General features: G+C 39.9%; 1 protein-coding gene across 1 annotated transcript in view; it reads left to right on the forward strand.

The window, feature by feature from the left end:
- CLMN (calmin) overlaps positions 1-26,804 on the forward strand; it is a 163,120-nt gene that overhangs the window by 123,338 nt on the left and 12,978 nt on the right. Inside the window, 6 exon segments of the mRNA XM_043989292.1 lie at positions 4,038-4,231; positions 4,699-4,781; positions 12,364-13,527; positions 13,529-14,005; positions 24,339-24,415; positions 24,417-24,530. Of these exon segments, the coding sequence (XP_043845227.1) occupies positions 4,038-4,231; positions 4,699-4,781; positions 12,364-13,527; positions 13,529-14,005; positions 24,339-24,415; positions 24,417-24,530 (2,109 nt within the window).

The following is a 26,804-nucleotide window of genomic DNA, read 5'->3' on the forward strand; positions in this document are numbered from 1 at the left end:
ACTTGCCCAGGGTCACACAGCTAGTAAGTGTCAAGCGTCTAAGGTGAAATTTGAACTCAGGTCCTCCTGAATCCAAGGCCGGTGCTTTATCTACTGCACCACCTAGCTGCCCCTCAATGCTTTGCTTTAGATCTGATTTGAGGGGGCAGCTAGATGGCGCAGTGGTTAAAGCACCGGCCCTGGATTCAGAAGGACCTGAGTTCAAATCCAACCTCAGACACTTGACACTTACTAGCTGTGTGACCCTGGGCAAGTCACTTAACCCCCATTGCCTAAAAAAAAAAAAAAATTAATGTAGATCTGATTTGAGAAACTAAAGTTCAGCTTTACACTTCTAGCCTGTGCAGCAGCCCTAAGAACAGAAGAGAAACTGTCCCTGTTAATCAAGGGAAGAGGTAAAGGATACTCTGGGTGTGTTTATTTTTAATCTGCAAAAGGCAAGCCTTGGTCTTCAGAGTCTTAGCTTTTTTCTCATACCAGACAAGCACAGATCAGCCTCTTTTTGCTTCATTGGTGTTAGTAACTTTAACTCTTGAAAAATCATTTTCAACATCTATAAAATGTTAGGGGTTTGGATTCAGTAAGTCTAAGGCATTTCACAGCTCTGACTTTCTATTTTTCTGATCCAAAGGTCAATTCCAGCCCAGAAATTCTGTATTTGGTATATTAAATGTGTTTTTGGTGGTGAGAACCATCCATTTTAATCATATGTTTACATACATCTTTTAACTGAAGGACTTTGTTTTTACATCATTAAATAAGATTGAATACCAAAGATCAGGCATAGGGGCTCATCTTTTAGTGTCTAATTCCTTTTCATCTGACATATACTAAAGTCTGACTTTTCCAAAATCATGTTTGCTCAGGAGAGCATCTACCTCACAAGCAGAAACAGTTTGCTTTTCTGTCTCTTTCCAAATAAACCAGGCATTTGTGTATACAAATTACGTGATTCTTCCTAGTACAAGTGAGCAGAAGTAGCTATAATGATTATGGGCTTTTGTCTATCCCATCTAATATGAGTTAAATTTTTGCAGATACCATTGGGTGAGGGTGCTTAAGAACCCACTCATATATGGCTCTTAACATTTATTTCTTCTTTAGCCCACAACAAATCCATGAGTTAGCACAAAGATAAATGTTCAGAGCACTATATTAGATATTAAGACCACCAGATCATAAGCCCTGGGTTTGAATCACTACACTTATTTGCTGTTACCCCACTAATATTGAATTTTCTCACCTATAAAATGAGGATAATAATACTTCATTGTACCATTATCATCAGTAAAGTTCTTTGTAGATAATAAAGCATGTAAATATAAACTCTTATTGTCATTACTATCAGTAATACTTCAATTATAGGTGATTTTATCAGTGTTGATATTTTCTACATTGACACTCCCTCTTTGCCTCAGATTGTTTTTAAGAGTAGCTGTGATGGGGCAGCTAGGTGGAGCAGTGGATAGAGCACCGGTCCTGGAGTCAGGAAGACCTGAGTTCAAATCCGGCCTTAGACACTTGACACTTACTAGCTGTGTGACCCTGGGCAAGTCACTTACCCGCAATTGCCTCACCAAAAAAACAAAAACAAAAACAAACAAACAAACAAAAAAGAGTAGCTGTGACCAAAAACCTCTGAACTTGATTTAACTAGACTGATCCTCAGGTAGTAGACATGTAATCTATCACCGGGCTTGTGTGTCATTGACAATGATAAGAAACAACAATAACAATAATAAAAATAACTAAAAAAGGAACTTAGAAACCCTGCTTTGAGAGTATATTAAAAATAACACAAATTATCTTCCCTGTGAAGGATACTAGAGGAAATGTCAAACTCTGGTAAGATATAACCCTTTTCTCATTTACCTTGCTATCTAGAGTGGGGGCTTATACCCTATACATTAAAAATTATTACACAGAATAATAAAGGATCACTATATTAGTGAGATACATAGTGCTATGTGAAGTCAAAGGACAGAAAGATCATTGCTAACTGGGGAAAATCAAGGAGGTGTCTATGGAGAAGACAGCCTTTTAATTGGACTTGAAACCATGGATGAGAATTTACTATGTTGGGGGTGGTCAGTGAAGGGATTGAACATTTCAGGCATGAACAGAAGGGGCAGGAACAGTATAAGCAAAAGCATTGGGGTGGGAAAGTACAGGGCATGAATAAGGAACAGAAGTTAATCCAATTTGGCCAAAGAATGATACATGTGGAAGTGAATTCTGTGAGATGAGGCTTGAAAGATGAGATGATACCTGACTATTGAGTTATTCTGTCTTTAAAAAAAAAAAGTTAACCTGTCAATAAGTAAGCAAATGACAATTTTTGAGTAGAGGAATTGCATGGCCAGATTTATACACAAGGAGGATCAGTTTAGAGGGATTAGAGTCAAAAGAAATGGTAGGTACGAAGACCTATAAGGAAGCATTTTCAGTAAGCATATTCATGTTCATGAAGGGTACTAGCAGCGAGAATACAGAGGAAATGAGAAAGATGGAATCAACAGGACTAAGTAATATCTGTTAGAAGTGAAGGAAAAAGGGGGCAGCTAGGTGGCGCAGGGGATAAAGCACTGGCCCTGGATTTAGGAGGACCTGAATTCAAATTCGGCCTCAGATGCTTGACACTAGCTGTGTGACCCTGGGCAAGTCACTTAACCCTCACTGCCCGGCCCCCCCCAAAAAAAAGAATTGAAGGATTAGAAGGCGAAGTAAAGGGGAGCCCAAAGGTTTTCAGTCATAAAAGACAAGGGTGAGAATAGTGCCATTAACAGAAATTATAAAGGAAAGAGGAATAGGTGGAATGAAAAATATATTAAATTTGGTTTGAGATATATTGACTCTGAGGTACTAGTGGACCATCCAGGAAGAAGTGGACTATAAGCAGAAAGGGGAAGTCTAGAACTATAGCTTTGGGAATCCTCTTCACTGAGGTAGGAGTTGAAGGCATGAGAGGGAATGATATTGGAGCATAAATTTAAAGTTGGAAGAGACCCTCAAAGTCCCTTTCTTCAGCCTCTTCATCTTACCAATGAGAAAACTCAGGTTCAGAGAAGTTGTGACTTACCCAAGGTATACAAGCACTAAGGATCCTAAGCTTTCTGACAACCATACTGTCAAGTTAGGCAAGATGCAAGTAATTACCCAAAAGCAGTGAGAGGAAAAGTTATTTTTTTTTCCTTTTAAATTTTAAAATGGTTGAATGTTACTATTCCTTTAAAGCATTTCTAAAAAATGTTCATTTGCATGCCTAGGAATTTAGAATTTAAGTTTATTTGGTTTCTTTCTGTGGTGAATAAGGCATCATTTTCTATATCAGTAGAAATAATAATAAATGACTTGTCTGTGGCATTTCAAAACTCAGAGGGCAGGTGTTTTGGTATGTACCTGTAATCCCTGTTACAGGGGGAAACTGAGGCTGGTAGATCACTTGACCCTCAGGAGTTCTGAGCTGATTGGGTCTGATAACAATATGGAGCACCCCTGAGAACAGAGAGCCACAAAGCTGTGTAAGAAGACATGAACCTGGAAAAAGTCAAAGTTTCTGTGTCAAGATGAAGTAGGCTGATCAGGCCCATGAGTGGCCACTGTACTTCCAGTCTGGGTGATGTAGCAAGACACAATCTCAAACAAACAAAAAAAGCAATAACAAAACCCCTCACAAAGCACTTTCCTCATAGCCTATTGAGGTCTGAATCATATCAGTTTTATCATCCCCATCTTCCAGAAAAAGAAACAGAGACCCAGAAAAGTGAAATGACTTACCCACATAACATGCCAGGAATTGTTGCAGCCAAGGCCCAAACCCCGGCCTCCTGACCAGGGCTTTTCCCACCATACAATGACTGCACAAAATAGAAATGCTAGTATTCTAGGCAATCTGATGTGGGGATATGTTGTCATGTTGGGGCATAAATCCCAAACACTTCCTATTCAGAAGGTGTGAGGCAGATTATAGTCACAGCATCACAAATGCTATCGTATTTTGTTGCTTGCTAACTATCTCTCATGCTGTTATTGTTTAGATATGGGGTGGCCATACAGGACTTTGCAGGCAGCTGGAGAAGTGGTCTTGCTTTTCTCGCCGTAATAAAGGCCATTGATCCCAGCTTGGTTGACATAAAACAAGCCTTGGAAGATTCCGCCCGGGAGAACCTGGAGAAGGCCTTCAGCATAGCACATGATAAACTTCATATACCTAGACTCCTGGAGCCAGAAGGTAGGAGTCTGTTCAAAACCAACCAACCAACAAACAAAAAATTAATGGGTGGGACTGAGAATCACATTGTTTACTTCAGAGCTAGTGCTTAAAGGTAAGCTCTGCTCTTTAACTTTAAATTTATGCTCCAATATCATTCCCTCTCATGCCTTCAACTCCTACCTCAGTGAAGAGGATTCCCAAAGCTATAATTCTAGACTTCTCCTTTCTGCTTATAGTCCACTTCTTCCTGGATGGTCCACTAGTACCTCAGAGCTAGTACCTCTCCACTAGTACCACTAGCTCTGCTACTAAAAAACTATGAAACCTTGAGAAAGTCTCTTAGATATACTATCTAATGAACCTGCCTCTAAGATGAGGGACTTGGACTAGTAGATGCTTATAGCCCCTTCCATCTATGATTATCTCTGAGTCTATTTTATTTTTTGTTTGCTTACCGTAGTTAATATTTGTGTATTTCTTAACAGATATAATGGTTGACTCGCCAGATGAACAGTCGATTGTGACATATGTGGCACAGTTCCTAGAGCATTTTCCAGAGTTAGAAGGAGTATGTTTTTTTTTTCTTTTCCTGGCTTCTGTGTCTGCCTTTTTTCCTTCCTTTCTTCCAGAGGTCTGAACTTAGAGTCAGGAGAGACCTGTGTTCAAATCCCAGTTCCTACATGTTAACTATGTGACCTTAGACAAATTATGTCACGTCTCTGAAACTCAAATAATGATACTTGCATTACCTACCTACCTTAGGGTTTTTGAAAGGAAAATCCTTTGTAAACCTATAGAAATGTGAGTTTTTAATTCTTTCTTCTTTTTCCTCCCTTTTATTCTTTATTTTGTTCTTCATTTTCTCCTTTTTTGTTTTTCTTTCTTTTCCCCTCCCTCTTCTTTTTCTTTGCTTTCTCTTCCTTTTTATTCTCCTTTTCCTTTTTCCTCCTTCTACTCTTCTCTTATCAATCCTAATTTAAGATATCAGAGTTGGTCACTGGTAAAGCTGGACTTTGGGCTATATTCTGTGATGTAACTAGTAAATTCATAGTCAAAATAAATTCATGGTCAAAAGTTTCAACCAGGTCTACTGGAAGTTGCCCTGCCAAGGTTCAATCCCCTTTTCTGCTATCATAGATCACTTATTACATTCTTCACATCTAAAAAAGTAAACCAAGAAAAGCGATTTACAAAATCCAGGCGTGTTCACTCTGTACAATCCTGTATAATCTTGCTAACTCCAAGCAACATATCTCATTTTTCTGAAATCCATTGAAAACTACAAGAGAGCTACCCATTTGAAGAATTGGCTGTGGCTGCTTTGTTTATTTCAAACTAAAGTAAAAACTGAACCACAGGGGGCAGCTAGGTGGTGTAGTGGATAAAACACCAGCCCTGGATTCAGGAGGACCTGAGTTCAAATCCGACCTCAGACACTTGACACTTACTAGCTGTGTGACCCTGGCCAAGTCACTTAATCCTCATTGCCCGGCAAAACAAAACAAAACAAAACTGATCCACAAATTCAGCCAGACCCTCTTTATTTGTATTTAATAAAGCAGATTCAAAGCCTTTGAAAGAATATATTGCAATAGACAGGGAACTGGGAAGACCTCAGTTACAATCCTGGCTTGTTACAAATTACTTGTGTGATTTAGAATCAGGTCATTTCACCACCTCCCTTGTAGAATGAAGGGATCCGATAGCTAAACTCTAGGGGCCTGTGCAACTCTACATTTTAGAAATTAGAAAAGACATGCCCTCCCCCCCTTGAAACCTTTTTATTAGTTACCATTCTGTTCAAAATGGAAGACAAACCACAGATTGGAATTAGCATTGGCACAGATATGATCAAAATTGGTCAGATCCTTCAAAAGTTACTATGGAACAAATAGCCAGACAAGCATGAAATGTAGACCAATTGAGTAGAAAGAAGACCTTGCTTCATTAGTCCTGTTTAGTCAGGAGAGGTGCAGGCTTAGGAGAGACATGAGCTTTTCTGTTTAGTAGCTGAAGGACCAAAAATTGTTCTGCTGGTTCCCAGAGAACAAATCCCTAGTTGTGGTTTGAAGTTACAGGGAGGCAAATTTTGGCTAAGTAACAGGAGTTGCCTATCACTTTTAGAATAATTATTAAAGGGAATGAGTTCAGAATTGGAAGTCAATCAGTAAACGTGTATTAACAAAAAGATGCAAAAGATAGTCCCTTTCCTCAAGGAACAACAACGAATGGGGAGACGACAAGCAAAAATGTACAAACAAGCCATATATATATATATATACAAGATAAAAAGGAAGTAATTCAGGGAATGAAGGCACTTAGGATTAAGAGGGGTTGGAAAATACTTCTTATAAAAGATGGGATTTTAGTTGGGATTTAAAGGAAGTCAGGGAAGCCAGTAGATGGAATTGAGGAGGGGGAGTCTTCTAGGCATGGTGAACGGCCAGAGAAAATGGCCAAAACCAAGAGAATGGAGTATCTTGTTTGTGGAACAAGATGATCAGTATCACTAGATTCAAGAGTGTGTGGTAGAGAGAATAAGGTATAAGGAGACAGGAAAGGTGTATACGTGGGGGAGGCTATGTCAAGAAAGGCTCTGAATGCTAAACAGGGGATTTTGTATTTGAACCTGGAAATGATAGGGAACCACTGGAAGTGGGGGGAGAGGGTGGCATGGTCAGACCTGCACTTTAGAAAAATCACTTTGGTGTCTGAACGTAAGATGGATTGAAGTGGGGAGGCTCTTGAAGCAGGCAGACCCACCAGCTGGCTATTGCAATAGTCCAGGCATGAAGTGTTGGGGGCCTGCACTAAAATGGTAGCAGTGTCAGAGGAGAGAAAGGGGGAATATTTGAGAGACATTGCAAAAGTGGAATCTGCAGGCCATGGCAAAAACTTGGATGCGGGAGGTGAGAAATAACGAAGAGTTAAGGAGGACACCTAGGTTGTGAGCTGGAGGAAATGGGAGTATGGTGGTATCCTCTATGATAACAGGGAAGATAGGAGGGGGGAGACTTAGGGGGAAAGATAATGTAGTATACTGGCAGCATGGTGGAGAGTCCCTATCACTTCCAGGTCATAGTAAGCAAAGGGCTACATTGAGTCTTCCTTTGCTATTGTCCATGGCAGTGCCTGTTTCAATGGGTCCTTAATCAGTGTCCATGCTTGCACCCAATGCCACCCAGTTTCTCACTGTGCTGGGGCCAAGCATTGCCAGGGTCTGGCTGATCCTTGCTCCCCTGTTCTAGGACTTGAATGTTGCCACAGGCATGACTACTGTCTGAGTTTGTCATGTCAAATGCTCTTGGAGGCATTGCCATTGCTGAGGCCTGGGACCTGGCCCCTCTTTTCTGGGGCCAGCACTACCACAGGAGTTACAGATGTTGAAGTCTGGGTCCTATCACACTTTCCTAGACCCTCTCCATCTCCTGTGTTAAGACCTAGCACTCTTTTCACCTCCAAACCAGAGCCTGAGCACAGCGGCAGGCGCTTCCATGAGTATTGTTGCTGCCCCTTCTAAACTGGGGCCTATACCAGGCCCTATTCCATATGAGGTCCTCATCTATCCTTCTCTGGAAGTCCCAGAAAGAAAGAAAGTTATAGTTCACAGCAGTGAGAGCAGTTTCCCTCCTTTAAAGCTTTTAAAATCGATGCTGACCCCTCCACCCCTCATCTCCAAATCCTCAATAAATCACCTGGGGTGCATTTGGTACATTTGTCCTTAATCCCAATTCTGGAAGATCTCTAGGTTCCAATGGAAAATTAAGCACTGTATTTTCAAGTGCACCAAAGTTCAAAAAAAGCACACCTGCTACAGTTCCCAACGGCCTCCCAGATGCCATATAAAAAGGCTCAAGCAAGTTCCTTCAGCCCAGTTTCTGGACAATCTCAAAATTCCAGTCTTTAGGGAAATCCCAGGACTACCACAGCTGGTGGATCTGGAAATCATTGTCATTTCTAATACAAAAATTATGCAAATTCAACCAACAATAATTTAAAGCATTTACTATCTCAAAAGCACAGTCCTTAGACACATTCCTTAAAGAGCACAATCACATGTCTCTTGTTGCTGAATCTCCACAGATAGTTTACTCTCAAATGCCCCCAAGATGCCTCACAGTATGGGCCCAGCACCACAAGTGGCATGGAAGTCACCAAGGGCTTAAGCTTTCTTCCACTTAAGTGGGATCGTGAAGAGCCAGTCTTCATGCTTTTACACCAAATATTGTAGGCCAGGCCTGACTCAGGCCAGTCTGGTTGTTCAGGTTTGAAATTAGAACAAAATGAGATATTTGTAAACCACCTAACAGTGAACAAAAGAGCTACTTAGCCATAGCAGAGAAAGTAATATTCAACAAGGAAAAGAGCAGTTATGCAGAGCTTGCTACCTTTGTTCTAGCCTTGCTTTTCTGCTGGCCAGAAGCCTGAGGGAAGAGGAGCCAACTCCTTTACATCCTTACTTTTTGTATTTGGTTCATTGGGATGCTTCATCAGTGGTCCAAACTTTAGGCCCCCAAGCTAATTAAGTATCAAAGAAAATTTTAATATTTTTAAGGAAAATTGACAAATTGTGTTCCTACCACATAGTTTGCATGTGAAAATAAATAATTATTCTTGATAGCTATGTCCTAAGGTTAGTTTAAATAGGAAGGTACTTACTGAAGCAGCTAGATGATGAAGTGGATAGATTATGGAATCTGGAGTCAGTAAGACTTGAGTTCAAGTCTAATCTCAGACATTTACTAGCTCTATGCTGACCCAGTTTCCTCATCTGCAAAATGGGGATAATAATAGCATTTATATCCCAGGGTTATTATAAGGATAAAATGAGATACTATTTGTAAAGTGTTTTGCAAAACCTTAAAGTGCTATATAAATAATGTTGTTGTTAATGAACCTCCCTTTACTAACAACATATAATACCTTCTCTGTGTGTTGAAATGCAACTTTTGTGGCCTAATCACTAACTTCTAAAATCATCAGTCCTGGGACTTTGATGAGTACTTAGTTCCAAGTTTCAACTTAGCTTTAATTCAACAAAATTCAACTTGACCAACGTGTATTAGGTACTTACAAGGCAGTGAAGCCACATATTTTAAATGCAAAGATAAAATAATAGAGCCCCTACCCTAAGTCATTTTACCTGGGGTATGTTTTGGGTGTGGGAAGAGACACAATTCAACAGTTAATCATATATGTTTAACATTAGGTAGACAGTGCAGGGGCCAAGATGCCATTGCACATTGGTACCCTCTCTGCAATTTACAGAATTGCCTAGAGAACTCAGAAGTTACCCGCCTGGGGTTTCAGAGCCAGTAGATGGCAGAGGCAGGACTCAAACCCAGGTTCCCATTCCAAATTTCTACCCGCCGTGCCACACTTTTATAATGTTAATAATAATAGCTAATTTATATTGTACTTTAAGCTGTACAAAGCACTTTTCCTTATATTACCTCATTTCCTCTTTTCAAAAACCCCATGTGGAAAATGCTTGTAAGTATCACTGCTCCCATTTTACAGGTGAGGAGACAAGCTAGGAAAGATTAAAGGTAACTTAGCTAGAAAGCATAGAAGAAGGATTTAAACATATGCCTTCCTGACTTCAGGTCCAGTGTCCTATCCACAATGACATGATGCCTCTCTCAGTAAAAATGGAGGTCTTTGAAGGAAAGTTTGAAAGGGAAGATAAGTTTAGTTTGGGACATCTTGAGTTTAAGGTACCAGTGAAACATCCAGGTGGAACAGGCCAGCAGGAAATTGCAGCTGCCAGACTGCAGTTCAGGGGAGAGATTAAGCCTAAATATATTGAGTTAGGAGTCTCATGTGTAAAAGTAATCATTGACTCCTGTGGGAGCAAATGAGATCACTAATGGAATAACTATAGAGAAAAGAGGACCCAGGACAGAATTTGGGGTAAATTTCCATGTTGGGAGGAAGGACATGGATGATAAACCAGCAAAAGAAACTGAGATTGATTGTAGAAGAAGAGAGTTAGGAGACGATAATATAGCTGAAGCCAATGGGAAGAGAAAGAATCCAGAAGGAATGGGTGGTCACCAGTAAAAATAGCTAATATTTATATAGAATTTGAAGGTTAGCAAAGCACTGTACATGTGTTATCTCATTTGATCCTTACAACAACTCTGTGAGGTAGGTTCTAAAATCAAAAAATGTAGATGATTTGAGGTAAAGGACAGAGAAGAGCCCATAACTGAATTTAGCAATGAAATCATCGATAATATTTGAGATGTTAAATTTCTTTAAAGTTCTGAAAGTTGTGTCATTGAAGGCTGTAGCCAGAATTCAACAAATCTTATACTTCATCCTGTGGTCAGACTGACCTGGAAGCAAAGACTTGGAAAGGAGTGCCTGGCTTTTTTAGGGAACAAGAAACCACACTTTAGTAAGGGAAACTTAGAACTCAAAGAAAAAAAAATGCAATCACTATCTGGTAGTTTCCCTTTGAATCCCAGATTTTGCAGCCTGTCCAGAGCAATCGAAGATCTTCATTAACTGAGAACTTTCTGAAATATTTAGTACAACCAACATGTATTAACTTTTTGCAACATAGGAGACACTGTATGAGACCATGAAAAAGATAGAAAGTTTTAGTTCTTGCTCTCACAGAAGCTTACAGTCTAGTTGTGAAAGAGAGGGGTAAAGAGAAAAAGAACAGAACATGTGACTCATAACAGAAATAACTAAAACATGTAGCCCTGGCTTAGCAGCCAGGCCCACAAGAGAGACAGAATACTTGAGGAAAAGGACCCATTGCTCTAGAAGAGTGAATTGACCTTAACTCCTAAGCTCATCTTCTTCCCCCTGCCCCAACACACACACACACCAAACTTGAAAACTGATTTGTTGGTAGAATTTAGAAAGGAGCTAGAAATAGGAGAGTGAGCTAGGCAAGTAGGAAGAAGATGTGGAAGATTAAGAAGGGAACCTCATGAGAGTAAGGATATATAATACAGAGACATTAAAATGAACAGCTACTAAGGAGTGAGCCATCAGAGCCTGTCAGAGGCTTGGCGCTGATCTTGTGCTGCCATCACAGCTCAAGTGAGCCACAGTATCAAGGATGTGCAGCCCCAAGGTCTGCTGAAGGACAGGACTCATCTAGTGACCACTTCCACTACCCAGCTCCCAAAGCTGCTCATCCTTTTTTTTCCCTTCTGTTGTTAGTCATGAGAGCTTATCTTTTCCTTTATCTATTACTTTCAGCTTAGGTTTATAAAACCCTGTTGGCCAACAGAAGCACTGTATTTTTGTATGTTGTATATGTATTTTATTTATGGCTTACAACTAAAGGATAAGAGAAAGTGTGGACAATTTTGTGGAGACAGAAAGTTCAGTTCTGACTGAACCTATGGTATTGGAAATTAATTTAAGAGAGAGGACAAAGTAGGAGGATTATTGTCCTGTTATAAGCGTGGCATGGGAATTCATAGTTATAATACAGTATAGTCATAGTACATATGAGCAGAGTAAGTGGGAGAGGATTATATAATAACTTATACTGGAAAGGTAGGCAGTAACAGATTAGGGAGAACCATAAATGTCCAATTAAGGAATTCAGATATGCCTAGGCAAGGAGTCCAGTGCCTGGTATATAATAGGAGCTTAATAAATGTTTGATTGATTGATGAGTATAATAAAAGGAGCTTGGAAGGCTGCAGAGTCACTTGATCTCTCTGAGTCTCTGTTTCTTTATTTATATTATGAGGGGATTAGACTATGTAACAATTAAGGTATCTTCCAGCTCTGACATTCCGTGATTCTATGAGTCACTGGAAAGAGCACTGGATTCAGACATTTAACTATAAAAGGGACTTGGGTTCAAAACTTGGCTTGGTCATTTGTCATCTATATAAATTTGTACAAGCCTCTTCACTCTTCAAGGTTCCGGTTTTCTCGGCTACGACATGGGGAGTTTAAAATAATGAACTCTAAGGTCTCTCCTAGCTCTAAATTCTCTGATCTATAATCTCTCTGCACTTGAATTCCTTCTTCTATAAAAGGGAGGGGGGGAGATGGGAGGGAAGGGCTGGAATGAACAATCCCTAAGGTTCCTTCAAACTTTAATATTCTATGTTTTGTATCAACTGTAAATATTCTTCATATTTCATGTTTCCCATAATTGTTTGCAGGAAGATTTCACAGATCCTGATAAGGAGATTCCTATTGAATCTACCTTCGTCCGTATCAAAGAAACCCCTACTGAACAAGAGAGCAAGATTTTCCTTCTCCCTGAAAAGGGGGAACGTACATATACAGTTAGCTGTGAAACCAGCCAACCACCTCCTCCAATAGTCTTTGTCTGTGATACCTCAGAAGTGGGAAAGGAGTTGGTCACAAATGAATGTCCCAGTGAATCTTCTGGTCATAGGCGTCCTGAAAGCCCAAAGAACCAGCTACCCCACATTGCTGAGCAGGCATTTCCAGGAGGCTTAAATAAGCCAAATGACATTAATGAATCATTATCAGAGCCATCTATTTTATTACCTAAAAAGGCTGGCCATAGGCCTGACTCTCTGCCAATTAAGAAAACTGTCCATTTTGAATCAGACATATCTAGAGATGCTTCATGCAGTAAGACCATTTCTGTCAAAGGAGACTCAGGGAAGATAAATGAGCCATTGAAACAGAATGACTCTGTCTCATCATCTGGTGTAAATAATAAGGTAAATGCCAAAGAGGGACATATGAAAACACTGGGCTCAGCTCTCAACAAAATCCTGGATGACTATCCTTTGACACACACAAAAACTAATGGTTTTTCAACTTCTGAGATCTTACCAGAGACTGCTGAAGGGAAGGATGTCAAAGCCAACAAAAGAGATGATATTAGTTCTCATTCATTGGAAGTCAGAGGTCAGAAATTGATCCAAGAGACTCTGGATGAAGTTGCAAAGCTTGAAGAGATGGCATTGAAGGGTCTTAAACAAAGCACTGAAATGAAAGGCTTGATTGACCTCAGCCAAGCTCTCCATGACAAAAAATCTTCCCCTGGTGAGAAGAATGCTGCCCGTGATAGAGTTTCAGAGGCAAATGTGGAACAGTTGGCTAAAAAAGCATCTAAATGTCGTCGTAAAATGAAAGATTCAACGGCAGACAAATCTGACACTGATTTGCATAGCTCCGATGTGCCTGTGATTGATCCCAGTGATCATTTGTCCCTAGCTTCCCCTGACAAGGATATCTATAGTTACATTCAGCACCTACAAGAGAAGCATTTAATGACCGAGCTAGATCTCTGTGAAAAGGCAAAGAAGAAGTCTGTTCACTTTGACCAAGAGAAAACACTCCCCTTGAGAGCAGCTTGAAACTCAGGATGATGTAGATGATATCTCTACCCCACTTAGCAGTATCAGTCTCGAAACTCTCGGTAGTCAAAGTGAAGACAGCCTTGACTTTAAGCTGTCTCCACCTTCTTCAAAAGTCTCAGTGATCCCCCATGACCTTTTCTATTACCCCCATTACGATGTTCCCTTATCTTCTGTTCTAGAAGCCTATGTGGAAGCCTCTCATGGCTCTCAGAATGAAGAAATGGTTCCGGAAAAATCCACAGAGTACGCTCCAGAACTTGACACCAAAGGGAAAGACCCTCAAAAATATTGCAAGAGCAACCCTAGCTCTTCGGTGGCCAAGGTGAAGGCAGAGGTTCAACAGATGGATCGTCCTGGTCACCCAGCTGAAACAAAGCGATCTTCACAAACTGCTGAGGCAAAAGTCCATGTGGAACATAAAGGAAAGGATCCCCCAAATAGTGGCTCTGTGGACAGCTCTCAGGTACGCAATTGATACTGATTTCAGTGACCCTCCCCAACCCCTTGTTCAGTTAAAAAATGGTCACGTATTTACTATGTATATGTGACTCTGTGGGGAGATATAAAGATGAATAAGACATAGTTGTAAGAGAGCTGACAGTCTTATAGCTGGGTTTTAATTAGTGTGAACAATGAATCCTCTAAAATGATCATGTATTTGTACTATTTATAGTTATAATTATGTAAAACATGATCATTGGTTCTAGCCCAATGTAAATATGCTGTGCAGATTCAAACAATACAACAAATTCAGGAGGATTTATCATCCAAGCTAATCCAGACCTGACTGGAATGGGAGGGGGGAGGAGGAACTAAGAAAGGGAGATAAAATTATAGTACAAGACAGGATGTGGAAGTGTGAGAAGAGAAAAAGAAACCCAGGCCTTGAAATAGTACATAAGTAAGGAAGGAAAACCCCTTCCCACCTTGAGCCTTTTGGGCATCCACATAACTAAAAGATTGGTTTCTTTCCTCACCTCCTCAGAAATAGGAGCTACCAAAGTTTAAAGTCTGAATTCGAAGTTTAAAAAGCTAAAGAGTAAAGGTTATATAGAGGCTAGACCTGGACTGGACCCAGAATGGCTAAAAGCGAACCCACATACCTGAGTGGGTGCAATCTTTATGTAGATCCAGCCCTAGAATTTAGGACTCACCAACCCTCAGTCAGCTTCCCAGAACTCTAGCTCCTCTCAGAGCCAGTGCAGGGGATTTTGCCTTTAGTCTCAGGGACTTTTGTTTTTCACTTACTTCCCTATAGTATAATCAAGAGTGTTGACCTTAGAGTTCAGAAGCCCTTGGTTTGAGTCCTGGCACTACTCTTTACTAACTTTGTGACCCTAGGCATGTCACTGTCCCTATTTAGGCCTATGTTTCCTCGTATTTCAAATGGACACAGTAGTATTTGTACCACCTCCTTCATAGCATCATCATGAGGAAAGCACTTTGTAAAGCTTAAGACACTTGAAATGTGTGCTAGTCATATTGCCTTCTAAATTGTTATGGATCTCTGAACCCTCCAGCTCAAGTCATTGAGTATCATAGACTTTCCTTACTCCTGAGTCACTTGGACTTCTTAAGGCCACCATTTTTACACATCCTGGTCTTTCATTTCTGCCCTCATGAATCTTTATCCTAAAGGCTGCAAAAGTGCATTTCTAGGCCTAAAGGACAAGATAACATAAAAATTCTAAAATAATATTCTAAGGCAAGGTAATTAGAAATCCATATAAAAGAAATCTCCACTAAAGTCCTACTTTAATGCAGCATCATAGTATTGAAGTGATCTTAGGTTTCCAAAGGCTATTCCAGTGGGAGTAAGCTTTGGCAAATTCTCCTAAGCTAGAAATGTGTGTGTGTGTGTCTGTATATGTATGTATGTATGTTTGTATGTATGTGTATGTGTTTATGTATACATATTCATCTTTTGTCTGAGGACCAGCCTAATTAAGTTTGGAAAAGATCGCCAGATTGGCTACAGGGAGGTGATATTCTTGGCCTCAGAAACTGCTGAGTACCATCCTACTAAGACATCTTTTGATAAAATAAGGATTCATAGATCCTTGAAGAATTGAAGTAGAAAAGAAATCTAAGGGGCGGCTAGGTGGTGCAGTGGATAAAGCACCGGCCCTGGATTCAGGAGCACCTGAGTTCAAATCCAGCCTCAGACACTTGACACTTACTAGCTGTGTGACCCTGGGCAAGTCACTTAACCCCCATTGCCCCACCCAAAAAAAAAGAAAAGAAAAGAAATCTACCCAGTACTAACCTGAATAGCATCCAAGCTTTCCATCCTATTCCTTAACTGAAATTAAGCATACCTAGTCTGGATCATCCTGATTTTCCCCTAGGCAGAAGGCATGTATCTCCTCTGGGCCTCTCTTCTCTTCTCTTCAGAACACTCCCCAAATTGGACAACCTGGGCTCTTTGCATCTATCTCCATTGGTTCATTTTCTAGTTCAAGATCCACACTCAACCAATGAGGAAGCGTCTTGATATAATCATAGATTTGGGATGCCTTCTGAATTACTTCTCTTAAAACCTTCCCTACCCCTCCTCTAAGAGAAAACTTAAGAAATACAGAACACATATTATATTCCCATCAACTGGGAAAATCATTTCAACCCAACACACAAACCACACTCTGAATTTTCAAAAGACAATGACTTTCTTTACAAGCTCATTAATTTGAGCTTCACTAATCTAAAATTTGGAACCTTAAGTGCTTACTTAGTATGTTCTAGGTACTGTGACAGATGAAAGAAGAAAGTATGTCGTGCTAAAAGGCCTGACCTGAAGGTGTCTATAGTTAAGTTGGGGATGTGAGCAACAAAGCCATAAGAAGCTAAGTAAAAATTTAAGACAACTGTGCTGGAGATTGTCTCAAGATATCATAAGGCTTCAGGTGATTGATTGTTCAATGAGTGATATGTTACATTCAGGTTCTAAAATCCTAAGGATGTTCAGATAAAAAAAAAGGAAAGGGTCAGATTGGGAATGTGGATTGATGCCAAAGAACAGACTCTTAGATTTCTAAAGGATTTCAGAGGTCCAACCAGTACTTGAATAGGGAACCCACCCTATAAGAGTTCTGATAAATGTTTATATAGCCTCCTCTTAAAGACCTCCTCCAGTGGAGAGGAGCCTATACTTTGTTAGGCAGCTCATTTCATTTTGGGGGTGGCCCTAATTCATAGGAGGCTTTGCCTTACAATAAACCAAAATCCAACACCCCCCAAAAAATTTTCACTGATTGGTCCTAGTTCTCAAACACCATGATAGCCTTTCAAATACTCCAAGATGGGGGCGGCTCGGTGGCACAGTGAATAAAGCACCGGCCCTGGATTCAGGAGTACCTGGGTTCAAATCCGGCCTCAGACAGTTGACACTTACTAGCTATGTGACCCTGGGCAAGTCACTTAACCCTCATTGCCCCACCAAAAATTTAAAAAAAAATCAAATACTCCAAGACAATTATTTTTTCTGGCTTAAATCTTTTTGGCTAACCCCAAGTTGAGGTCTCAGGACAGATTGGCTCCCATAAACAAAACAAAAAAAAAAATGTGTATTAAGTGCCTGTGTTTAGAGCATTGTACTAGGAACTGAAGAAAATACAAGGTTTAAAAAAGGCCTCTGCCAGTGTCTTGAAGTTCACCTTCTAGTAGGGAAATAAGACAAATATGGATAACTATTATAGGAAATATTATATAAAAACTGTACTTGACAGTTACAAAATAGAGCCCCAATTTAACTCCAAGTTTTTAACCTTAAATGAAATCACATTTATAGTATTGCACCTTTTAACAATAATCATGGTTCCCATTTACACCGCACTTTATGATTTATAAAATATTTTCTCACAATAACTGTGCAAAGTATGTAATAGATATTGTCATCTCACAGTGTGTTATACTGAAAAGTGCCTTGGATTTGGAGTCAAAAGATTTGGTTTGAATCTCAGCTGTGCTCTTTATTATATATGTGAACTTAGGTAAGTCAGTTCACCTGTTGGGGTGAAGTTTCCTCACTTTACTCCGTTGTAAACTTGGGTGAAAGTGGGCTAGATCAGTGCTGTGAAACTCAAATAGAAATGGGGGGCACTAAACCTTACTACATAAAGGTCTCTGTGGGTGCATATTGACTGAGAAACCAAATATTAGCATTATTTGTGTTTTATTATATTTTATTTATTAAATACTTCCAAATTAATTTTTAATCTGGTTCCCCCCCCCCCAAACCAGACACACACACAGGGGAGTGTTTTAGGCCATGTGTTTGACACCTCTGTGCTAGTTGATCTAACTTTCAGCTATAAATCAGAATTCATTTACCAGATAAAGAAACTGATGCCCATAGAGGCAAAATGACTTACCCAGGGTCACCCAGATAGAAAGCATTAAAGCAAGGACTCAAAGTTAGAGCACTCCTAACTCCATGGCTCTTTCGACTTTACCATGTTCCAGATATGATGGTAAATCTTTAAAAAGTGGCTTTCATGGGGGAGGAAATATACCCGTGGCACACTTTTTAATTTAATCTACATTATTAGCATTTTCTCTATCACTTTCTTAACTTCAGACAACAACAAAACCATAAATCAAGCCCTCATTCATAGCATCTGCCGATTTCTGAGATGTAAAGTGCTCACACTGAAAATTTAACAATTGCCTTTTGTGAGCTGGTTCCAGCTGGCTCCAGCACTCTCCTGATGTTAACCCTTTACCATTTGGTCCATTGTTCAAGTAAATGCCTCAAGGACTACGTTGTCCTCTGAGGGAATTCCTAGGGGCTCTGTAAATCTACATGTTTCTTGACCTTAGATTTTGCTCATCAACCTACTATCCCAGTCCAACAGGAAAGCACGAGTGAGAACCTAGCCTAACAGTGAAAGCTTTGGAACCAGAGTATACCCCTCAAACAGAGAGCAATTTGGCATACAGTGAAAGAACTGAACACCATGCTCTAGTCCTTAAAAGCTTCATAAAGGAGAAAGAATCCAGGAAGTAATGGGGCCTACTGGAAAGTGGTGGATATGGAACCCAGAGCATTAGGGTGACATTGGATGATGCTTGGACTTTACTTGGAGGCAAAAAAAGCTGAGTTCAATTTTTACCTCAAGCACTTATTAACTGTGTGACCCTGGACAAGTCACCTAACATTTCATAGCCTCAGTTTCCTCATCTGTAAAATGGCTCTAAAGATCTATTCCAGGTCATTCCCCACTGCCCCTAAACCTTAGTTTCCCTTATATAAAATGGGAATGGTAAGCCTTGTATTCCCCATATCACCTATGTGTTGTGAGAAAAGCCCTGACCTGGATGGTGAAGGGTGGTTTGGGTTTGGATCAGTGGAGAAATATGGGCGGGTATTCCAAGAATCCAACTTGATATCATTTTACTACTACTTAAATAACATACTTTGAAGTTGACCAGTGAGTAACTTCATCTTCTGTATCTTTTCCCTATTCCAGGCCTGCAGTGTAAGATGCACCATAAGAGAGAGGATGGATTAGGAATGATTCTGAGCAGGGCTTTTCTGCAGCACATGGGCTATGCATGCACAAGCAATGGGAAAATGGAGTTCTGGGGGAAATTATCTAGTCGTTTAAGACAAAACCCAATAAAAGTCGAGGAAAAAAATCTATTGGGGAAGAGGGACTCAAATGTCAAGCTTGAATGTCTACTTTGCTTCAATTTGTGGGCTAGTTGTTTCATTCTTTGCTTTGCAGTGCTCAATTAAATAGGGCTACTAACACTCAAGTGTGGTGTTGTTGAATTTAACAAAAAATCATTAAGTACCTACTGTGTTTAGATCATAGTGCCAAACTTTGGAGAAGATGCAAACTTCAGATAAGATTTAGTCCCTTCCCTTTTGGAGATTATCTCTGGAAGGGAATTTTAACACATACAGATCAAATAACGATTAACCAAAATGATAATCAGTGCAAAATGATAATCAATGCAAACTCTGCACACCATGTAAAGTCTGAGGGTGGGTGACAAGGTGATCCAGGACCTTTTGGGAGGTGGGGAAGACATTTGAATTGGTCCTTAATGGATGGGCAGAATTTCAGCAGATGGGGAGAAAAGAAATTCTAGGAGTGAGGGACAGTGAGAGCCAAGGCTATTCTGACATGCATAATGCAGGTACAAAGTATGATTGTTCCCTTACCCCCTGCCTAGTCCCTTACCCCATCTATATGTAAACTAGGGGGTGGGAGGAATCCCTTAGCATCACTGTGGGGAGCTCATTAGCATGTGTAAACCAGAAAGTTAAGTGGCCACAATTAAAAACAAATTTTAATGAATGATACTGGGGCATTTGGGTATAGTATTCCAGGTCCAAGAGAATAGTTCAAATCCCACCTCAGCAACTAAAGAACTGTGACATTGGGAAAGACATTTAATTTAGCCTATCTGAGCCTAACTTCTTTGGACCTTCCTTTTTTAGAAAATCTAGTAAATGAAATAATTGGACTAATTGACCTCGAAGGTCCATTCAAGCTCTAAATCCATCATCCTTTGACCTTTAATCTAATCTCCTGAAAGACATGAATGTTGCCTTAGCACCTGTCAGAGTCTAAGGGTCCCCCTAGCATATTAGCTCTTACTAAGAACGATAATAAAAATAGCTCATATTTATATAACACCTCAAAGTTTACAAATATTTATCATTTGAGCTTTGCAGAAAACCTAGCAGGTAGGTGTTCTTATTAGCCCTATCTTACAGATGGGAAAACTAAGACAGTTAAGTAACTTACCCAGCATCAGCCTGGTCAAATACAGCCTGAGTCTATACTTGAACTCAGATCTTCTTGACTCCCCAAGTCCAGTGCTCTATACATCTGCCTTAATAAAGAAGCAATGTGCTAGAAAGACCACAAAGCCTGGATGCTGGCCCAGATATTTCTTAGCTATATAAACCTCAATTTCCTCCTTAATAAAAATGAGATTAATGTTACCTGTATTGCCTATGTGGCTAGGTGGTTATGAAGAAAACTATGTAAATGTGGTCTATTATTACTGGAGACCACCCCCCAGAATTTCCTTCCTTTATGATTCTTCTCACTTTCAAGAAAAAGGTAGCTTTTGTCTCGTGAGTTGGGAGGAGAGAGGAGAGGATATTATTTCAAATTCTTCAGAACCGTTTTTTCCTCACCAGCCTTTATTCATATCTTTGACCATTTTTTTCCCCTTAAGTTTGACCATTAAAATCCTCTCTGACACAAACCTGTGTGGCAGGTTCTCCCAGCCCTCCAGGGGAGATCCTGATATATAACTTTGATATTTCCAGGCTTTGCCTCTCCTCTAAATCACACTAGAGGGCCTTTTGGGGGGGGGGGGCAGTGAGAGGAAGACTTATAAAAGCAGACATTTCCTTTTCACATATAATTTTAATTCCACTTCTCAGAGTTCAAGAAGTAACATTCTGAGAACATCCCTGAAGGCAAAAGTATTATCTGTACTTAGTATTTGCCTGTCATTAAGCCCAGTTCAGTTCAGATTTTTTGAATACTCAGCTTTTTGGGGTTCCTTCCCCCCTCATTTCATTGTATAACTGTTAGTGAATGCCTCTCTTGAAGCACACATCACAGATTGCTTTGTAGTATGGCTATGTGTCCTCCGCTGCCTTGCGGCTATACCCATATATGGGAAAGGCTTTGGGAGTTAACCCCAAGGAAAAATCAGGAGTCAGAGTCCCTTAGGCAGTTGGATGTTGGACATCACATCCCTCTGGCAACTTCTGGAGCAGCACTGGTGCCAAACTGTACTGGCTCTGCCTTTCCTTTGCATTCACCAATGTCGCGGAGAGGGAAAACCTGCTGCATGGGCAACAGCTTGTTTTCCATATTGATCTGCCCAGGCCAGCGCCCTGGAGAGGACACTCCAGCTACTCCTCATGGGGTAGATACAACACACAGCCACACTGTGGTCTGTGGCTCTTCAAGGCGCTGATCCATGGTTGTCAGCGACTTGTGGAGGCCTACTATGGCTATGTGTCTCCATATTTATCTCCCTATTGGATTTTAAAATAATCTTTTTTTTTTTTGGTGAGGCAGTTGGGGTTAAGTGACTTACCCAGGGTCACACAGCTAGTAAGTGTTAAGTATCTGAGGCCGGATTTGAACTCAGGTCCTTCTGACTCCAGGGCCAATGTTCTATCCACTGTGCCACCTACCTGCCCCTCCCTATTGGATTTTAAAATTCAGGTCATCTGAACAAAATTTATTAAGCGCCTGTTGTGTGCACAGTATTGTGCTAGACTGGGGAAAAGTTACAATTTAAGATACAATTTATTCCTTGCCTTCAAGTAGCTCATTCTCTCCTCCCATTTTTTTAATTTTTTTTAGTTGGTAAGAATGAGATGGCACCTCTCTTGCCAAGACCAGCTGTGCCCCTGATCTCATTTGTCTGTGAGCATCGCTCACTTTTTTTTTTGTTTGGGGTTTTTTTTGGGGGGGGGGGGAGTTGCGGGGCAATGAGGATTAAGTGACTTGCCCAGGGTCACACAGCTAGTAAATGTCAAGTGTCTGAGGTCAAATTTGAACTCAGGTCCTCCTGAATCCAGGGCTAGTGTACCACCTAGCTGCCCCCAGCTCACTCTTTTGATCCTTTCCTTAGGTTATGTCTTATCTATGGTCTCTCTTTTTGCTCTCTACCACTACTATCCTTTAAAAACAACAACAACAACATACCTCTCACTTGATCCTCAAGTTCAGTGGCTCTTCTCACTTTCACATTCAAGCTCCTAGAAAGGGTTGGCTACAATTTCCTAGCCTCTGCTTCCTAACATCTCATTTATTTCTCAACCTGCCTTCTGGTTTTTGTTACTGTTAAATCATTTCAGTCACGTCCGACTCTTCGTGATCCCATTTGAGTTTTCTTGACGAGGGTACTGGAGTGGTCTGTTCTTTCCTTCCCCAGCCCATTATACAGATGAGGAACTGAGGCAAACAGGGTGCCTCTATGCACTGCACCATCTAGTTGCCCTCTGCCTCTTGGTACCACCACTCGGTTTTAAAACAGCTTTCCCACATTTATCAAAGATCTCCTAATTCCATTGTCCTTTTTGTAGTCCACATCCTTCTTAATCTCTATATAGTCTTTGACACTGTTGTCTACCCTCCTCTTGCTGTGGTTTTTGTGACATAATAAATGATTGCTGATTTGAACTAATGATACACACAGTGAATATGCATGGTAGAAAAAATACTAGATTTGAAGTCAGAGTACCTGGATTAGCATCTGAACTCTGCTATTTTGAAAAATCATTTCTACTTTCTGGTCCTCAGTTTCCTCATTTGTTAAAGGAGACGAACTTAGAGATGATCTCTAAGTTCCCTTGTTTTAAATCCCAGTGATACCCACCATTATATGATAAATGCATTAGAGAGCTCCAAAACAAAATTCGATAGCAAGTGATCTAAGATGGAAAGAATAAAGGATATATTTTCTGAAGGTTGCTAGCATTTGAGTTAGGCTTTTAGAATGGGTGGGAATTCCACACTATATCTTGTTTTTCTTTACATCCCTCATACCAAAGGCAGGGTTTGTATGCGGTAAGTGCTTAATTAACCAATGTTTCTGGGGTAGGTGAATTGAATAAACTTGCTCTGAGATTTTCTAGCACATTTGGTGGTTATACGCCTGAGTTCCTACTAAAAGTAAGCAGTACAATGAAAAGCCTCATCATCCATCAAAAGATAGAACAGGAAAAATTCTGAACTGGAAGCTCACAGTCCTGATTTAGTGCTCTCATTAGTTAAAAAGGGAAAAATGTCCCAGTCCTATGTATTTCTCCCCATGTGGTTTGAGGAACACATGATGGATATTAAAATACTTTAAAAGGGGCATCTAGGTGGTGCAGTGGATAAAGCACTGGCCCTGGATTCAGGAGGACCTGAATTCAAATCCAGCCTCAGACACTTGACACTAGCTATGTAGTCCTGGGCAAGTCACTTAACCCTCATTGCCTGGCAAAATAAATAAATAAATAATATAAAATTTTTTGAAAAGTACTTTAAAAATCATAACAATAATTAACATGTAACACTTTAAGGTTTGAAAAGAGCATTATATAAATTATTCTATTTGGTCTGTACCACCCCAGATAGAAGAGCGCTGCAGATATTGTCCCCATTTTACAGATAAGGAAATTGAAGCTTTAAAAAAATGTATTTTGCCTAGTGACACATAGTAGATATTAGAAATAGGATTTGAACTTAGGTCTTCCTGACTCCAAGTACTTCATTCTATCCCCCTATACCATGCTACAAGAGTGTTAGATTTAAGAGATTATGACTAATGGGCATTATGATGCACTGGAAATGGAATAGTCTTTGAGTCAAAAGAACAGCACTTACTTTCTATATCTATATCTATATCTATATATATATATATATATATACACACACACATACTTACTGTCTTTGTGACCTTCAGCAAGTTGTGCCAACTTCAGTTTCCCCTTACATAAAAAGAAGGGATAATAATCTTTATGCTACCTGAGTCATAGGACTGTTTTCAGAAATGTGATTAGTAAATATTGAACAACACTAGAGAAATTTGGGTTATTGTATTTGATTGTTGGTTAGCAGTTGGGTGGATGGGGAACAGCTGAGATCAGCTGAGATAGAAGTAGGGGAAAATCTAAAAAGAAGCCTGGGTTGGGATTTGTGATAAATGCTGCTGAAGAAACTGCAGTGAAGGAAGTACTGTTGGACTTAGTCAGAAGAGACAGAAGGATGACAGAGCTGTATCATTTCACATCTCAGTGGAAAATACTGATTTCTTTTAAGTCCCAGGATTTTCAAAATGTGGGCAAGTTAGATGTCTCTTTGGAGAAATTGCTGAAGAAGCTGGCAGCATTAAGAAGAGGAAGAATGGAATCATGGGGACCAAGCAGAGAGTTCGCTCTTTGGAGCAGCTAAAACTGCTCATTTCTCAGAGGATCTAGAAGAAGAAATCATTGATCGAAAAGTGATTTCAAGGTATTTGGTATTAACAGAGTTTTGTCTCAGATTCAAGAATGTGAAAATGACTTTCTTAATCACATCTCACTTTCATGATGAGGCACAGCCTGGCACAAAGGAAGGAGCACTGGACTCTGAGCCAGAAGACCTGGTTTCTAAGCCAAAATTGCCACTCACTAATCACATGACTTTAGCCAAGTCATTTAATTCCTCTAAGCCTCAGTTTCCTCATCTTTAAAGCAGGCATGATAACTCCCACATGGTCTACTTCCCTAGGTTTTTACAAGAAAAGAACTTTCTAAACCTAAAAACCTGATATAAATGTGATTTTAGTTAATGAATGTGAAAGTATATTGCAAGTGTAAAAGACTGTACATAAGGCATAACTACCATAATGGGGAGGCAGAAGTTACATGACATTTATAACTTACAATCCAAAAATTTGATTTTTAACTATTATTCTCAACTTAATTAGCTAAACCTTCACCAGATCAGTAACATAAGGGTCAAAGAGGGATGTAAGTTTTGTCTCTTTTTTTCACCCTTTGGTGGAGGTATCAGTCAACATGGAAATAATTATGAACCGGAGGAAACAGAAGGATCTGGTTAATTTACAAATCACTGGTTCCCAAATTAATTGAAAGTGAGCTGTAATACCTAAACATCTCCTTAATCACTCAGAAAGCATAAGAAAGAACACTGGAAACTCCATGCTCAAATCAGACCCAGGGTCCATATTCTAGCCCTACAATTTATACACCTGTGTGACCTTGGACAAATCCCTTCCTCGTTCTAAGCTGCAGTGTCTTCATCTGCCAAATGAGAGTATTGGTCTAGATAATCTCTAGGATCTCTTCCAGATTTCAATGCTGTGAAGCCTGATAGTTTAACAGTATCCATGCTGAATAGTCTCCAGGCCTTCTGTACCTGAAAAATGAACATTCTTATACCTTTACATGTAAGAGAATATATTTGGCAGACATTAATCCCCAAGTGGTCCCATGAATTTGGTCCTAAGGCTGTCATTGAATATTCTAGAGTTTGAATGGATCCCAAAGTTCAGTCAGGCTCATTGCTTAACCACCCATTCATGAATCGTGAATCTTACTTATTCTAACTTGGGCAGCTCCTAGGAATCTCTTCCTTTTATTGAAGTAGAGAGTTTATCCCTCTCCCCAATTTCCATTCATTGGACCTAGTTCTTTCTCTGGCTAAGCAGAAAACAAGAACAAAAAACCTATATTATATGACTAATCTATGTTCAGGGCCCCATGCTATATCCTAGAAATACAAAGGAAAATGACAGTCTCTGTCCTCGAGAAAATGACGAGAGTTTAGTTTGGGGCGGGGAGATAAAGGATATCTACGAATAATCATAATAGAAGGTAGAATAAGATAAATGGACACAACAAACCAATCAGGCATACTACATTTGGTGAGGGAAGAATTACTCCTAGACAGGGGTATCAGGGAAGGCTTCTTAATGGAGGAGATGATACCTGAAGAAAAGAGTTTTCAACAGGAAAAGATATGCAGATGCTTCACTCCAGCCAGATGTGGACAGTAGTATGTATATGCCAATGCCCAGAGGTGAGAGAGGTCAGGATGAGATCAGGAAATAGCTACTAATAAAACTTGTTTGAAACATAGAATATGAAAAGGAGAACTGGGAAATAAGGCTAAAAAAGTAGGTTGGAGCTAGACACTTGTAGACCTTTAATGCCAGTGTTTGTATTTTTTATAGGCTGTTGAAAATCAATGAAATTTTTTGAGCAGTGGGGTGACATGATAAAATGAGGGTACATTAGGAAAATTCTTTTGGCCATACTGAAAAAATAGATTGGAAGAGGACTTAATAAATTCATTTTAAGACCACTTACACATCTCCTGTAAGTCCTTTATTCCTTGAACTAAACATTTCTGTGCCTCAAGTCTCATTTCAAGTCTATTCACCATTCAGGACAGTTCCTCTAGATAACTCTGGTTTACCAGTATTCTTTCTAAAGTGCTCACCCAGAAACAGACAAGATTGACCATTTTGTGGCCTAATCAGGACAGAGTATAGCAGAACCATCTCCGTTTTTATGTACATTAATGTTTGCCTTCCATATCACACTGTTGATTCATATTGACCTTGCAGGCCTCTCAAACCCTTAAATCATTTTCATATCACTTGTTTGCTAGACACACCTCTCTTATCCTAGAATTTTTCTATTTTTTATACCCGAAATAGAACTTTATATCCATCCTTCTTAAATTTCATCTTTACTGTCATTCCAGACTGTTGGCATT

This window comes from Dromiciops gliroides, chromosome 2 (assembly GCF_019393635.1).
Source record: "Dromiciops gliroides isolate mDroGli1 chromosome 2, mDroGli1.pri, whole genome shotgun sequence".
NCBI classification, from domain to species: domain Eukaryota; kingdom Metazoa; phylum Chordata; class Mammalia; order Microbiotheria; family Microbiotheriidae; genus Dromiciops; species Dromiciops gliroides.